Source organism: Aulostomus chinensis, chromosome 19 (genome assembly GCF_037954235.1).
Source record: "Aulostomus chinensis isolate RoL2024-O1b breed Wild chromosome 19, RoL_Achi_v1.0, whole genome shotgun sequence".
NCBI lineage: Eukaryota > Metazoa > Chordata > Actinopteri > Syngnathiformes > Aulostomidae > Aulostomus > Aulostomus chinensis.
Window position 1 is genome coordinate 4,556,115 of NC_141338.1, and position 13,571 is coordinate 4,569,685.

Sequence of the window (13,571 nt, forward strand, 5' to 3'; positions counted from 1 at the left end):
TCACGCGTGTGCAACGAATTATGTCGAAATTCCAGTGAGATTTTTGACTTGTTTTGTCGCCTGGAAAATAACTATGTTTTATGACATGTCTCCAGTATTTAAGACTCGGTTAGGAGCAAAAACTGGTGGTTTAGATCATAGTTTGGGTTCAAATAAACACTTTTGCTACAGTTAACTCATGCGCGACTCTCATCTGCGCTTGACTCAGATTAGGTAGTGACAGCTTGACCTGTTAAACCAGGCGTGAAGGATTTTTTTTCCCTCATAAGTGCATGTTGTAGCGTTTATTTCCCCTGAAGCTAATGGCCGGTAACTTCCTCTAGTTGCCACAAAGATGACTACATCTACCCAGCATAGTTGTTTTATTGCTGCTTGTTGCATACTCATCATGAGACCGAGGTGATACTGGAACCATTTAAATCCTACCCGGCTATCAGAGCCGCTGACACAGGCCAATGGTTACTGTGGGAACAGACCGATATTTTGTGAGAGATGTTTAAAGCCCTCCCGCTGTGTGTCTGCCAGTTGGGAGACAGGACGGGCTCCAGTGCGTGCAGAAAATGGAAAATATGCCACATAGTTTCCAAATTATGCTCAGGCTGCTCTCCTTTCTTCCCTTACTCCCTTCTTCTCCCCTCTGTAGTTTAGTCTGATCCTGTGTTGACTTTTGCCGGAGCCAGTTACCACCAAGAGGTGGTGAGCAGGAAAACACACACACACACACGCGCGCGCGCGCACACACACACACACACACACACACACACACACACACACACACACACACAAAAACCTACTGGATTTCACCGTTAGCCGATTAAGTTGACTCTGCAGCTTGAAATTTCCAGTCTCCTCAGTCAGAATAATAGAAAGTGAAAGGATAAATACAGAGGAAGAACAAACGCAGCTCTGCACCATCAATCCAAGTGCTGTTTTTGATTTGTGACTTGATTTTATTCTCCTAAATTTTCCTTTGGACATGCGGTAGATTTCCATGTATCATAAGAAGTACCATTCAGAAGGAGTTTCCATTAAAAAAAAAAAAAAGTTTCTGTCCGAATGTATCACAATTATTAAAGCTGCCCTCCACATTGAAAAATTACCAAATCAAAACATGAGTACAGTAATATTCCCAATTTCAGAGGTTAAATGTCTTGTTTGCACAGATCGCTGTGGTTGCAAATGAACGTGACATTAAACGTCACGTGTCAGGAGTCATTCTGAACACACCTCACTGGACAGGCTGAAGTTAAACGTTCATCTGCAGGAAGAACAAGGAAGAATCCATGTGCAAGAGAAATGTTTGTTTTCGTACATCACTTTAATGATGTGAATCCAGACAGTTCTCTTCATTCGTGGAATCAAAATCCAACTGAAATATTCATTTGTTAGCACAGGACCGTCTGAAAATACATTTTTCTTGGTTCATTTCATGAAACAAAGATTTTTTGCCCTCAGATTAATGTGTTAGATATTGTCAAATGAACCTCAGCTGCAAAAACAACCCATACATTTGCTTTTTGGGGGGGGGGGGATTTCTTTAAATTCGATAATAATTCATCAAATCAAGCGGGCATGAAAGTATTCTTGTAGGACAGATAATTTGCTTTACTATACCTTTTAATTACAGCGAGTTTTTCCTCCGTCTGCGTTAAGTTTAGCTTGAGTCTTTACATACTGCCGTCAGGAGACCAGTAGCACTTACTGTGTGCCGAGGTGGTTTGTGGTTTGGTTTCTGACATGATACTGCGGTGGCGGAGGAGTGTCTACCCTCTATAAGTATTATGAAGTTTTAGTACTTTGTAAACTATAATGTGATGCCAGCAAAGTTTGTGAAAGTAATTAGGGTGACGGTTATTTAAGAAGACAGGTAATTTATCACCAGTGAAAGAGTAATCACATCTTTACCATCACTTTAATGCACGTGTCGCGTCAGTCGTTACGTGTCATTATACGCAGCGAAGATACTTTATAATTCTAGGCTTAAGAGCGTGTGTGTGTGTGTGTGTGTGTGTGTGTGTGTGTGTGTGTGTGTGTGTGTGTGTGTGTGTGTGTGTAGTTTTGCTCAGAAGGTCTGTAGAATGTGTTCAAGTGAGTCTACCAGGAACAACACGTTGATCGTTCAATGTCCATCCCCTGGTTCTGAGTAGCACGGCTGTGGTTGGTCTGAGGGCTCACAAAGAGGACAGATTGACCACTTGGCCACATTCAGAGGGGACCTCAGGTCAGTCTAAGCCACTGAGGCGGAGCTGTGCAAACACAGGAGTTCTTGTCTAGCCAAAGCTGTGTTGAAGTATTTTCATCCTTTATTGTTGTGGGCAAACATGAAGTGAAGTTTTTTTTTTTTCCCCCCAATCAGAAAATTTGGCCTATTAGAGTCGGGTGTGTGAGTACTGACAATAGAAGATAGAGTGTTCAGGATGGAGAGGGCGTGGAGGTGCGGCGTGGAAGAGGGAGCCAATAACGAGGGTCACACTCTGGAAAAAATGAGGAGGTCTCTCTCCCTCTCCATTGATGTCAGTCCTGGAACACCAGCCATACCACATGACCTCATCCAGAGGTTTCCTTGGTTTCCACTGATAGGCTGTCCCACACTCAGGGTCTGAGAAGGGGGGGGTTTGATAAGAAGATGGCTGAGGTTATGATATGTTGAAATACAGGGTTACAGATAGTGGGAGAATCTCTCCGGTGGGAGGGTTAGGGTTAGAGTGGACACTTCTGATAGTGCAGGGACGGAGGGAGTTGTGGTGCAGCCAGAGCCAGGAAATGGCAGTAAAACGATACAACGCATGAGCTTGATGCTCGTTAAGAGTTTTCATACGGTGACAGCGTGATAACGTTTCCAACATCCTGTCTTTTCTTCTCTTATCCTGACACTCGCGCTGCTCCCTTCAACATTTAACGTTGCAGCTGAAGATGTGTGAAACAATCTCAGATGTGCTCCAGAGAGTTTATCCCACCCTCCAAGTCGACATTCTCAAGAATCCTTTTTTTAACCACTGTTTCCATGATCGTAGCAGCCACTCTCTATGCCTGTGTTTTATTTGCTCTGTATTATATTATAATGTTAAAAAAACAAAAAACAAAACACGAGTTTATACTGTATATAAAGATGGACCTCATGAGTCACAACAGATTTACCGGCCCCCTTGTAGCTTGTTACGATGTAGCTTACGGGTCCCAAACTGAAAAATCGGGTGATTAGAAAAACAATCGTTTTTTTCCCCCCCCATTCTGCCGCAGTGGGTTTCTGATCAATTTGATTTGGTTATTTCACTATTTGATGGCATAAAATGGAGGTGTCACCCTGACTTTCCACCTCCCTCATTGTTTAGAAACTTAAAAATAGTTGTCCTGCATTAACATTGATGCTCTTGCTCTCTAGTCGGCTCTTTCTGCTCCATCAATAGAGCACAAGTCCTAAAACCTGGATTTAGCACTGCAGGATGTCCCTGGTTTTTTTTTTTTTTTTTGTATTTTTCAGTTAAATGCTTAAAATAAGGTCTGTGTCACGCTAGCTCAAGATATTGCAATGTTCTACGGAATAAAACACATCAGTTATACCGCACTCATAGCTTCCATGTACCACAAAAACTGCGGTTGCTAGCAAGCGGCTCGACAAACATGATCACATGGAAAGCAGAAGAAGCACGAAGCTGAAGTCATGTGTCCCATTGGCTTTTGGCCGAGGGAAACCATGGGGATGCTAACCCGCGGTTTGGGCTACAAAAATTCATCATCCCTTCAGGACTCAACTGGTTCCAAATGACATCATCAGAGCTATATGGCATCAGGATATATGGAGTTGGAGGAAAGAGGGATCGTCATTTAGGAACACTAAATATGGTCAATTGACATAGAAAAACAAATGACTTGGGGGGGTAACACAACCTGAAGCAAAGCGCCAAAATGGAAAATGACAAACTACAATTCCACAGATCAAAAACAGCAGAACAAAGGTTTTCTAAAGCAGTTTTAGACAATTCTAGCTTCTAATAGTCTACGATATTTTGCTGGAACTGCATGTCCTATGCGTCACTGTCGGAGCGCGCTGCTTAAATACGGTTTAGGGTGTTGACTTCGGTAGCCTGAGGGAAGATGGAGTTTCCACCATGGATAATTAAGAGAATTTCCTTAACTCATGTCAGATGTTTGTCTTTCACCCTTGTACTCACTCTTGTTATTCCTTGACTGTGTCAGCAAGCCCTAAAGTGTGCCCTCAGCACTTTTTACGTAGGTTTCAGCAAATGTCCAAGCCAAACACAGAATCTACGCCTGCTAGGTGAGGTGAGCTGCTCTGGTTCCCCCCAAAAGACCTGGAAATGGGACTATGGCTGCCTTTATGTAGTCCATGGAGACATGGGATTAAAATCTTATAAGAGTGTGATGGGGGATGAGGGGCTGAGAACCTGGACGGGATCCAGCAGCAGGACATACGCAGAGAGGTGAGGGAATGGTTAAAATGATGTGTAGCGGATAAGTGGGGTGGCAGACAGGCCTGTTGCTCTTGGCAGCTGCCCTGAGTCCTGGGATCTCGCTGCAGTCTGGAGGGGAAAGTGCAAGTTGGTGAAAATATACTTGATGTCTGCTTGATTTCATTCCATAAATTTGTCTTGTGACATTTCTTTGTCAGTATGTCTACTTGTCTGCGGCCAGTCTGCGTGTAAATATACACATATGTGTATATGCAGAACACAATGTGCCACTTTTGGGAGTCAGTGCACATCTATATGCATCCTTCTTTTGTGGGCTCATGTGGATTTATGGCCACCGTGCAGCCAGCCGTCTTCTGCAGCGTGTCGCTGGGTTTTTACGGTTAGGTTGGAGAATGCCCAGGCGCTGGGAATGTGCCGTTCTTGCCTGGCGTTGAGACCAAGGGCTGGCTCACAGCTCAGGGGTGACTGTGTAAATACGAGAGTAGCTCACCTTAAAAACACAGCCAGAGCTCAAGACCTCCCAGATTCTTCTCCTGCTCTGTGGGGCCCTCCTACCCAGTTTTCCTCTCCTGACACATGACCAGAAAAATGATGACAGAGTTTTTCTACTTCAAGCTGTGTGGGGCGTCATAGATGGGAAGAGAGCAGTTTCCGGTCCCACAGGTTCGTTTTGTGCTTTTTGTTTCATGGTAAGATGCTCTAAGCTAACAAAGTATAAATTTAAGGGGAACAAGTCAGCACGTTAGGGTTGCCTGACATCAACTCAAGACCCAAACTTTTTTTCCTTGTTGGGCCTGAACTCAAAAGTCAAAAGCAAAAACATATATTTTTCTTAATGCCTCTATTTTTTTTTTGTGTACGACTGTCTTTGGTGCCTCTTTCACTTTATTTGTACAAAACCGACGTCCCGCAAGTGTCGCTGTCTCCTGATCAAAATATGTATCCATGTATTTTCACCTCATAATGGAGAAAAAAACCCAGTGACTTACCTTATAATTTTACACATGATTTCACATTTCTTCTGATTTATTTATTTAGTTTTATGTCAACTGGTGGGCGAAATTAAACTCAGTGGCGAGCGTAATCTGGCCCTCGCTTCCCAAGGTCGAAATAGTACTCATAGATATAGCAGTTGGATTTTAAGTCAGTTTAAATTTGGCTGTGTTTGCCATACTAGTGTGTGTGTGTGTGTGTGTGTGTGTGTGTGTGTGTGTGTGTGTGTGTGTGTGTGTGTGCGTGTGTGTGTGTGCGTGCGTGCACCATGTACACTTCTGGGGATAGTGGGGGTCCCGAGACGTGAGCACCCTTGTTTTAGGGGTCCTGAGCTGCTCTTGTCAACAAGCATTTCTTGGATTTCCCTCCTGAAAGCAGGAGGGAAAAGCAAATACTCCTGCAGCTTTTCCTGTTATCATTGATTATTGTGTTCTGATGATTTGGAACCAGCGGTGATGTTGCTGTGCTGAAGGCATCACGATACAGGAAAGAGACTATTCTGGAGTTCCTAGTTAACGGTTTAGTTGAATCTAACTGGGATCACCTTTTTAAACTGCTGGCGGCGTCAGTTTCATCAATCTGCTTTGATAATCATCGTAAACTGCTGTAAACACTAAATCAAAACCATTATTTCTCCCTGTGTTTCTCCTTAATTGCCCACCAAGGGGATGAATAACCTTTTCTGAATCTGAATCTGAAGCACCATGAACTCAGTCCACCCTGCGTGGTTGTGGGTCAGGGTCAGATGGAGACAGATGTTTGGCATCCTGCTCAGTGGAGCTCTCTCCTGCCCCCACCTGGACACAACCAGAACTTCCAGAAGGGGTTACTTGTGGGGGTGGGGGTGGGGGTGTGGTGAGGTTTGGGAACCAGGTTTTATCGAATGAAACCCAGAATGATTAGATGAGTGCGCGTGGTTAATAACTGTGGATTTGTGCTGACTCCTTACAAACTGCAGCCCTGTTATTACCCCAGGGTTTAGCATGTGCATGTCCACGCAGCAGCGGCGGTCCGTCGACGCGCTCTTAAACGGCTTCTATAACATCTTGGCTGTTTCTCACAGCCACAGGCGATTCCACCAGAGCTCGACATGAGGAGAGCACTGGCCAGGAGCAGAGTCATATTTCAGCAGAGTCTTGGGAGATGCTGACAGCAGCAGCCCTGTTATTGTCTGAAAACTCTGCCTTAAGCACTACTCTGATGTGCCACATGACACTCCAGGTTGAAAATGTCACTCTCAAAAGGGAAAGCTGATTGCATGTTTTTTATGGTTCCCTCCGGGGTTTGGGTGTGATTCTACAATGCCACCCCCACCACCACCCCCTATCTCCACCCTCCTCTGGTGTTCTCTGTTTGGCTGTGGGATTTGTGGCACTTTTCTGACTATGTGTGCATCTGATGCTCTGTATAAATCAATATGAACATATTTCTGTCTGTTTGTGTGTCACATGCAAGGTTTAGCTGCCTTTTTCAGATGAGAAACATGTTCTTTTTAGAATTGGGGTGAACAAATAAGCCCTTTTTACATACTCTGTACTCTACACCTGTCACAGCGCAAATTCCTATCACGGCAAAATATCTGTTCCTGCACAAATATGCAGGAATAGATTACAAATACCACGTGTGGGCTGAGCTGAATAATAAATGAGAAATTTGGCATTAGCATACAGCTGGAATACAGTATAGGAATATTTACAGCTTTCCCTACATCTGTAAAACAGCAGCTTATATAATGTTTGGCACCACAATCCGATGAGTGATGTGTGCAGAAAAGAGCAGCGCTGGCAGAAAGAAAGGGAATGAGAACCAGCTTCAGTGGTTGTCACGGTGGATCAAGACTGCGACAATAGTTTGACTGTGAAGGTGTGCAGCTTTGGTGGGAAGGGCCAAGCGCTGTTGCTTCTTAAAAAAAAAAAAAAGCGAAGGAGATGGAAGGAAGAAATAAAAATAATTAGGGCAAATTAGCACATTACACAACATATCCAAACGCTCGGATGATAGCTTGTCATGAAGAATACGGCGCACACGCTGTCAGTGTGTCACAAACGGTTGCCTCTGTTCAGACGAACGGACGGGACGGAGCTGAGTGGTCTGGCAGGTCCAGCACCCTCCAAAACAGTCAGGATTCCAGAAAAGTATTTTGATGCGAAGTAGAAACGGTCGTTTTTGCCTTTTTTATGACAAAGAGCCCCCAATTTTAATTTTTTGAATCAGCTCTGACGCAGCGAATCATTTCCGTTACTGGCGTATTCCTGAATATCCCCAAACTTTACCCTGGTCTGTGGATGACACACGTCCAACTCCAGCTGGTACTTAGGAACAATTACATGTCCCACTGAGAGTTAGTTCTCAAGACCTTTTTTTGTTTTTCTCTGGCTGACAGCGTAACTAACGTGCGATCAAATGCAGCCATTAGCTTTTCCCGCCTGAACAAGACCATAATAACAGGCTCCTTTCTTTCCTCTCCAGGGCTGTGAGGATGTCCTCTTTACTGCTAACGTGTATGATTAATTATTGCAGCCCGGTTAAATTAGGATCACACGTCATGTGGTCGGGATCTACGCCAATATGCATTTTGCCACCTTGGTGAGTGAGAGAAAGAAACCAGCAGAAACCACAACAACGGCAAGCGCATAAAAAAAAAGCCGCCGCGATGCTCCAGACGGAGGACTTGCTCCTGATTGGATGTGACCTCATTTTTCAAACGCTCAAATCCCATCATCCCTTCACAGTGCAGCTGCGACACATGGGCTTGCCAGGGCAAGGGAGATATTAATTCAAGGCTCGTTACAGATTCCAGCTCAAGACAATGAATCAGAGGTAGCCATTTGAAAGTTTCCCGGGAGCTCGGTGCTGCAAACTGGGAGAGCTGTGTAATGGCTCCTCCAGTCCTGTCTTGGAGGAAGTTTGGGGATTTGTTCTTTTGCATCCACCATAAACCCCAGCGATAACATAAGCCAAGGACAGAGCAGGAAACACGATCTTGTGGAGTGTTTTGCAAGGGTTATTAAAGGATCTGTGAGTGTTGTGTAGCAATGGTGCTCCTCTGTGAATTGTCACTTGCTTGGACCACGAATGGAATCATTTACGTTTGAAGAATTTCAGCTGGAGAGAAATGTCGACAGATTTCATGCTTTTGACAATTAAGCATAATTAAAAACACTTCACATCCTCTATGGCGGTCCTTTCCCATAGTTTGCTTCTCATACCACCACAAAATATATTTGTTTCAGCTGAGTTCACTGCATTTGAATGATGTGGAATGACATCATTGAATTTGGAAGTGTGATCAGGACATGTTTGGACAGATACAATACAGTGTGTTGGTGCCATATGCTTTCTCATCAGAAACATGTGGCAGACACACACACACACACACACACACACACACACACACACACACACACACACACACACACACACACACACACACACACACCCAGCTCCCCATGTAGCCCGGGGATCCTTCAGAGCCTTTGCTTTTTTCTCTCTTGCTCTTTTTCCTATCTATCTCATCTGTTGTGTGAATGTTCTTTCCTTAAAGATCCCTGTTTTCGCTACCTTTCCACTCCCCAAACCCTCCGCTCGGGTCAGCTATCAGTAACTACAGGTCTGTTCATGTCCTCCACTCACGCTAAGTAGATTCATTTGTCAGCTTGAAGGCAAAATCGCTCATGTGTCTTCCAGGTCTATAGCAGGACTTGTGCTGTTTAGAATCCTTCATCTTGTGAAAGATGTACTTTATGCGTGTGTGTGTGTGTGTGTGTGCCTGTGGGTGAGTCTGTGTCATAGTCCACTGCTACATGAAGTCAGATGTTCCATGTTGTCGTCTAACCACACTGTTTGCAGTCCTTTTGGGTTTTTTTTTTGTCCCATCGCTCAATTCTGATGTGAAACGACACTCTTGGACCAAAGAAAACGTTCTTCATCATGTAGTCACCCTCAAGATTCCCTGAGCTTGACCTACTTTCAGGACTGCCTGGTCTGCATGCGATAAAGTTGTGTGCAGATGTTCTCCCTCATCTTTATTTGTTTATATGCTCTCGATTTTTTTTCCCACTGGATGGGTCGCTGAGTGTGAGACTGTGTTCTTTGCCATTATTAATTGTTTGCTTGTCTATTTACATGCCTGCCTTGTTGCTGTGTCCAGTGAGTCTCATGATTTCCTGTTTTGTTTTTTTTGTTTTTTTGTGGTTTCCAGGGAGACATTCAGCAGCTAATGATTGTAGCAGACCATCGTGCCGCCTTTGACTACTGTGAGCACTACAGCCCTGATTGTGAGGTGCCAGCTCCCGACCAGCCCCAGAACCAGGACCCCAACACAGATGATTATGTGAGTAACATGACTTCTTGACCTTCCAACTTGTAGATTTCTTCACTCTGACATGTTCCCGTTGATTGCATTTTTGCCGTTCCTACTGGAGGTATTGTGGTCATGTTCACTAAATACTTTAGACATTTTAGCACAGGCAAGAGAGCATCAAGTGTCCTGATTGCTGATGATAGTTGATGAATTTAATTAGCAGATATTAAACAAGATTTTTATCTTTACAATGTGGGTCGTGCATGCAAATACAAAGTGTTCAAGTGAGGATCTCCTTGTTGGGAAATGGATGGGAAAATAGTCATGATCAGTCCCCCATGTCACTCTAACTTTTTTAATGATTCATTTATTGATCCCTGATTCTGTGTGGGGACAAAAAAAAAAAACACTAGCCTTTCAGTGTTTACACAAATGGTCTCTGGGTTTTAACCCAGTCTAGAAACGGAGTAGCTCAAGCTAGCGTGTCACTCTGCACCAAAACTCGCGTCTTCATGCCGTAACATGTTCGACATTTAAACATGAAAAATTATAACACTGCTTTTTTTTTTTTTTTAATGGACCTAGCTGTAGCCTTAGAGCTAGCTGTAGCTTCTTCTTTTTTTTTTTTTTTATTTAATGGAGCTGAAGGGCAAGTCAAGCCTTGGAGATAGCTGTAGCCTGAAAGCTGGCTGTAGCCTGAGACCCAGCTGTGGCCTGAGAACCAGCTGTAGCAGGAGACCTTGCTGTGGCTTGAGAGCTAGCTGTAGCTTGAGCTAGCTGTAGCCTGAGCGCTAGCTGTAGCCTGAGAGCTAGTTTTCGCCTCTGTTAACCAATGTGCTGCTCAATTGGGACCCTGCCCATTGTTAAACAGACAGCATTCTCGCCATTTACACCCATATGTCTTTGGAATGTTTTTTTCAGCATTTTCATCTCAACTTCGAATGATCATTTTATAAGTATTCCTAGCATTTTTAGACGTGAAATGAGGCTGAGCTTTGGACTGCTTCTTCTGAGATGAGGCTTGCGTCTGTGGTTGCGGTTGTTATAGGTTCTCTACCATTTGAGCAGAAGTGAAGAGCACAGCCCTTTTCCTTTTTCTCGGATGATGTATCACGCATTCAAATAGTATTTGCACTCAGGCAGCCCACTTTTATGAATGTCTTTCCAAATGTAAAGAAGTTCTTTAATCTATATTTGTCTTGCAAAATGTGAATCAGATTTTGGAAAATAGCCTCCTTGCTATGAAAAGAGAATATGCTTTGCTACAGGGAGGGACTGACTGGGAAGAACGGGGTTATCAGGCTGTGCTGCTGCTTAATAATGTTCAGGAATGATGTGGTGCTTGTCTAAACCTGCAACCCTGCGCTGTGCTGTTTTCAGCACCTATTGCCAGTATACCGCGTGCATGCTAATTAACTGTGAGTCTAACAAGTGTTGAAAGATGAACAGGAAGCTTTTCCACTTGACCTTTTTCTTTTCCCTTTCTTTTCTAAAGCTGTGTGACAAATTCATTGAGAAAGCAGTGGAAAAGTAATTTGTCATTTAGTGGTAACAAGTTGCAACAGGGATGTCGAGCGTGAGGTTTGGACGAGGAAAAGGTTGAAGATTGATGGCCGGTCTCTCCCTCATTTATCAGCAAGATTTAGCAGCAGCATCACGCTATTCAAGAATCATGTTTGTAATAATTGATAGCTATTTTTCCTGTCTCTGTTAAACTTTCTCTCAACATCAATGTAATTCTGTTCTCGCAGAACACAGAGGAGGACAGCTACTATTACGAATACCCCTACTATGAGGATGTGGATGGCAAGCCTTTTGACTCAAACACTGATGCCGAAGAGACAACCACCAAAGTTATCAAGGTTGTTAATCAATACACACGTTTGATGGATACGGTTTTAAAGGGGACCCCCTGATGATAAGCCCCCCCCCCTTTTTTTTTTGGATGAATTATTTGTGATTAACGTCTTTCCAGGATTGCTGACCAGCGGTTTCCAAGAAATGTTTCACCAATACAAAAACTCTTTGCCTCAGGTGCCAGGTGGAGGTGATGTGTCTTCCACTGTGGAGGAGATTTTGAGAGGCAGTACCGGCGGTGCGGGCGGTGCAGGCGGTGCTGGCGGTAAAGTGGTGACCTCTATCTCCACCGGGTCGTCCTCTGGCTCAACAGGCAGCTCTTCGTCAAGCTCTTCAGGTACGGCTGCCGGTGGAGGGGATGCCTTCGGTGAGGAGACCAGCCCTTACGACAGCTACGACACCTACGGTAACTACGAAACCTACTACGACGAGTCCACACAGGCTCCTGACGGTGACACCTCCCGGCGCGTCACCATCACAAACATTGGCGGCGGAGGTAAAGTGGAAGTGGGAGCAGGGGGGAAGATTGACTTGGGAACAGGAACTGGAGTCGAGAGGAGGGTCATCACCAGTGGAGGGGGAACTTCAGTGACCATCAATAAAACAGCAGTAAGTTGACATTTAACGCGCCGACGTTCTTGATTAATTGTTGAAGGCACGAATTGTTGAACAGAAATGTAATAATTCCTGATCTTGTATTGTATATCAGTATGAAACAACTCATAGCCTGAAGCTACGCTAGGCCGTGTGCGCGTTGATCACAATGATTATTGATTGGGATAACGATCATCGCTGTACGCCTGGTGTACGTTTCGGTAGTTTGAGCCTTAGACAGACTGATTCTCATCCTTGCATTTTTAACTTGTTTTTATAGGTTGGAGGTTCCTATGATGACTATGGTGAAGGCTATGATTATAGTGTGGACGGCCATCGCACAGGTGGAGGTGGCAGCAGCACCATCCACCTTGGTGGAGGCGGCGGTGGCGGCAGCAGCAGCACCATCCACCTTGGTGGTGGCGGCGGTGGCAGCAGCAGCACCATCCACCTTGGTGGAGGCGGCGGTAGCAGCAGTGGCACAATTGACCTTGGCCTTGGTGGAGGAGGCGGTGGCAGCAGCACCAGCAGGATCCAACTCGGTGGAGGCGGCGGTGGCAGCAGCAGCACAATTGACCTTGGCCTCGGTGGAGGAGGCGGAAGCAGCAGCACAATCCATCTTGGTGGTGGAGGAGGCAGCAGCAGTGGCACAATCCACCTTGGTGGAGGTGGCAGCAGCAGCAGTTCTACCATCACACTTGGGGGCGGCTCTTCTGGAGGTGGTTCTGTCTCTGTTGGAGGAACTGGCTCCACTGGTGGTGGATCAGCCAGCGCTGGCACTGGAGCTGGAGGATCCATCGCCACAGGAACAGGTCTGGGCGTGGAAGGTGAAGGAGACTACTCTGACCTGGATAAGTTCCATGAGGAGCACATCACCGACTATGGAGATCTAGACGTGTATGACGAGAACTACGGAGACCTGGATTACGCAGACAAAGTGCTGCCAGCTGAGACGGATGACTTCTTGGGCCAGGTGAACACTTACGGACCAACACACTGGGAAAGACATGATCTCAAATATTGGAGAGATAATTGGGCTGATTGGATTCTGTGTGTTTGCTGTGCAGGTCGGCGGAGCTCGTGGCGAGAAGGGACAGAAGGGAGAGCCTGCTGTTATTGAGCCTGTGAGTATCACTATTTGAACAACATACTTGAGCAGCAGATGCAGGCTGTCTGTGTGTGTTCTTATGTGCGCTTGAGTGTCCGCGTGGATGTTTATATCTGATAAGTATATGTCATAGACACATCTAAACACAACCCGCCCCTCTTTTCTGAATCCTTAAGCCGAGCACACTCCTTAGAGCCTTCCAGACCATTCTTGCAGAGTCCTTACTGCAAGGCTTCGCTCCAAGCTGGTGGTCAGGACCAGAGTGTAAACATTTGGAGAACGG

The 13,571-nt window shown here is 45.1% G+C and overlaps 1 protein-coding gene across 3 annotated transcripts in view; it reads left to right on the plus strand.

Moving 5' to 3' along the window:
- col5a1 (procollagen, type V, alpha 1) overlaps window positions 1-13,571 on the plus strand; it is an 80,954-nt gene that overhangs the window by 29,148 nt on the left and 38,235 nt on the right. For 2 of the 3 annotated variants that reach the window (XM_086188115.1, XM_086188116.1), the window contains exons 5-9: window positions 9,628-9,759; window positions 11,481-11,591; window positions 11,764-12,195; window positions 12,461-13,153; window positions 13,248-13,304. In XM_086188115.1, coding sequence (XP_086044241.1) covers window positions 9,628-9,759; window positions 11,481-11,591; window positions 11,764-12,195; window positions 12,461-13,153; window positions 13,248-13,304 — 1,425 coding nt within the window. The remainder of the gene's footprint in view (window positions 1-9,627; window positions 9,760-11,480; window positions 11,592-11,763; window positions 12,196-12,460; window positions 13,154-13,247; window positions 13,305-13,571) is intronic. The other variant, XM_086188118.1, reaches the window with a different exon arrangement.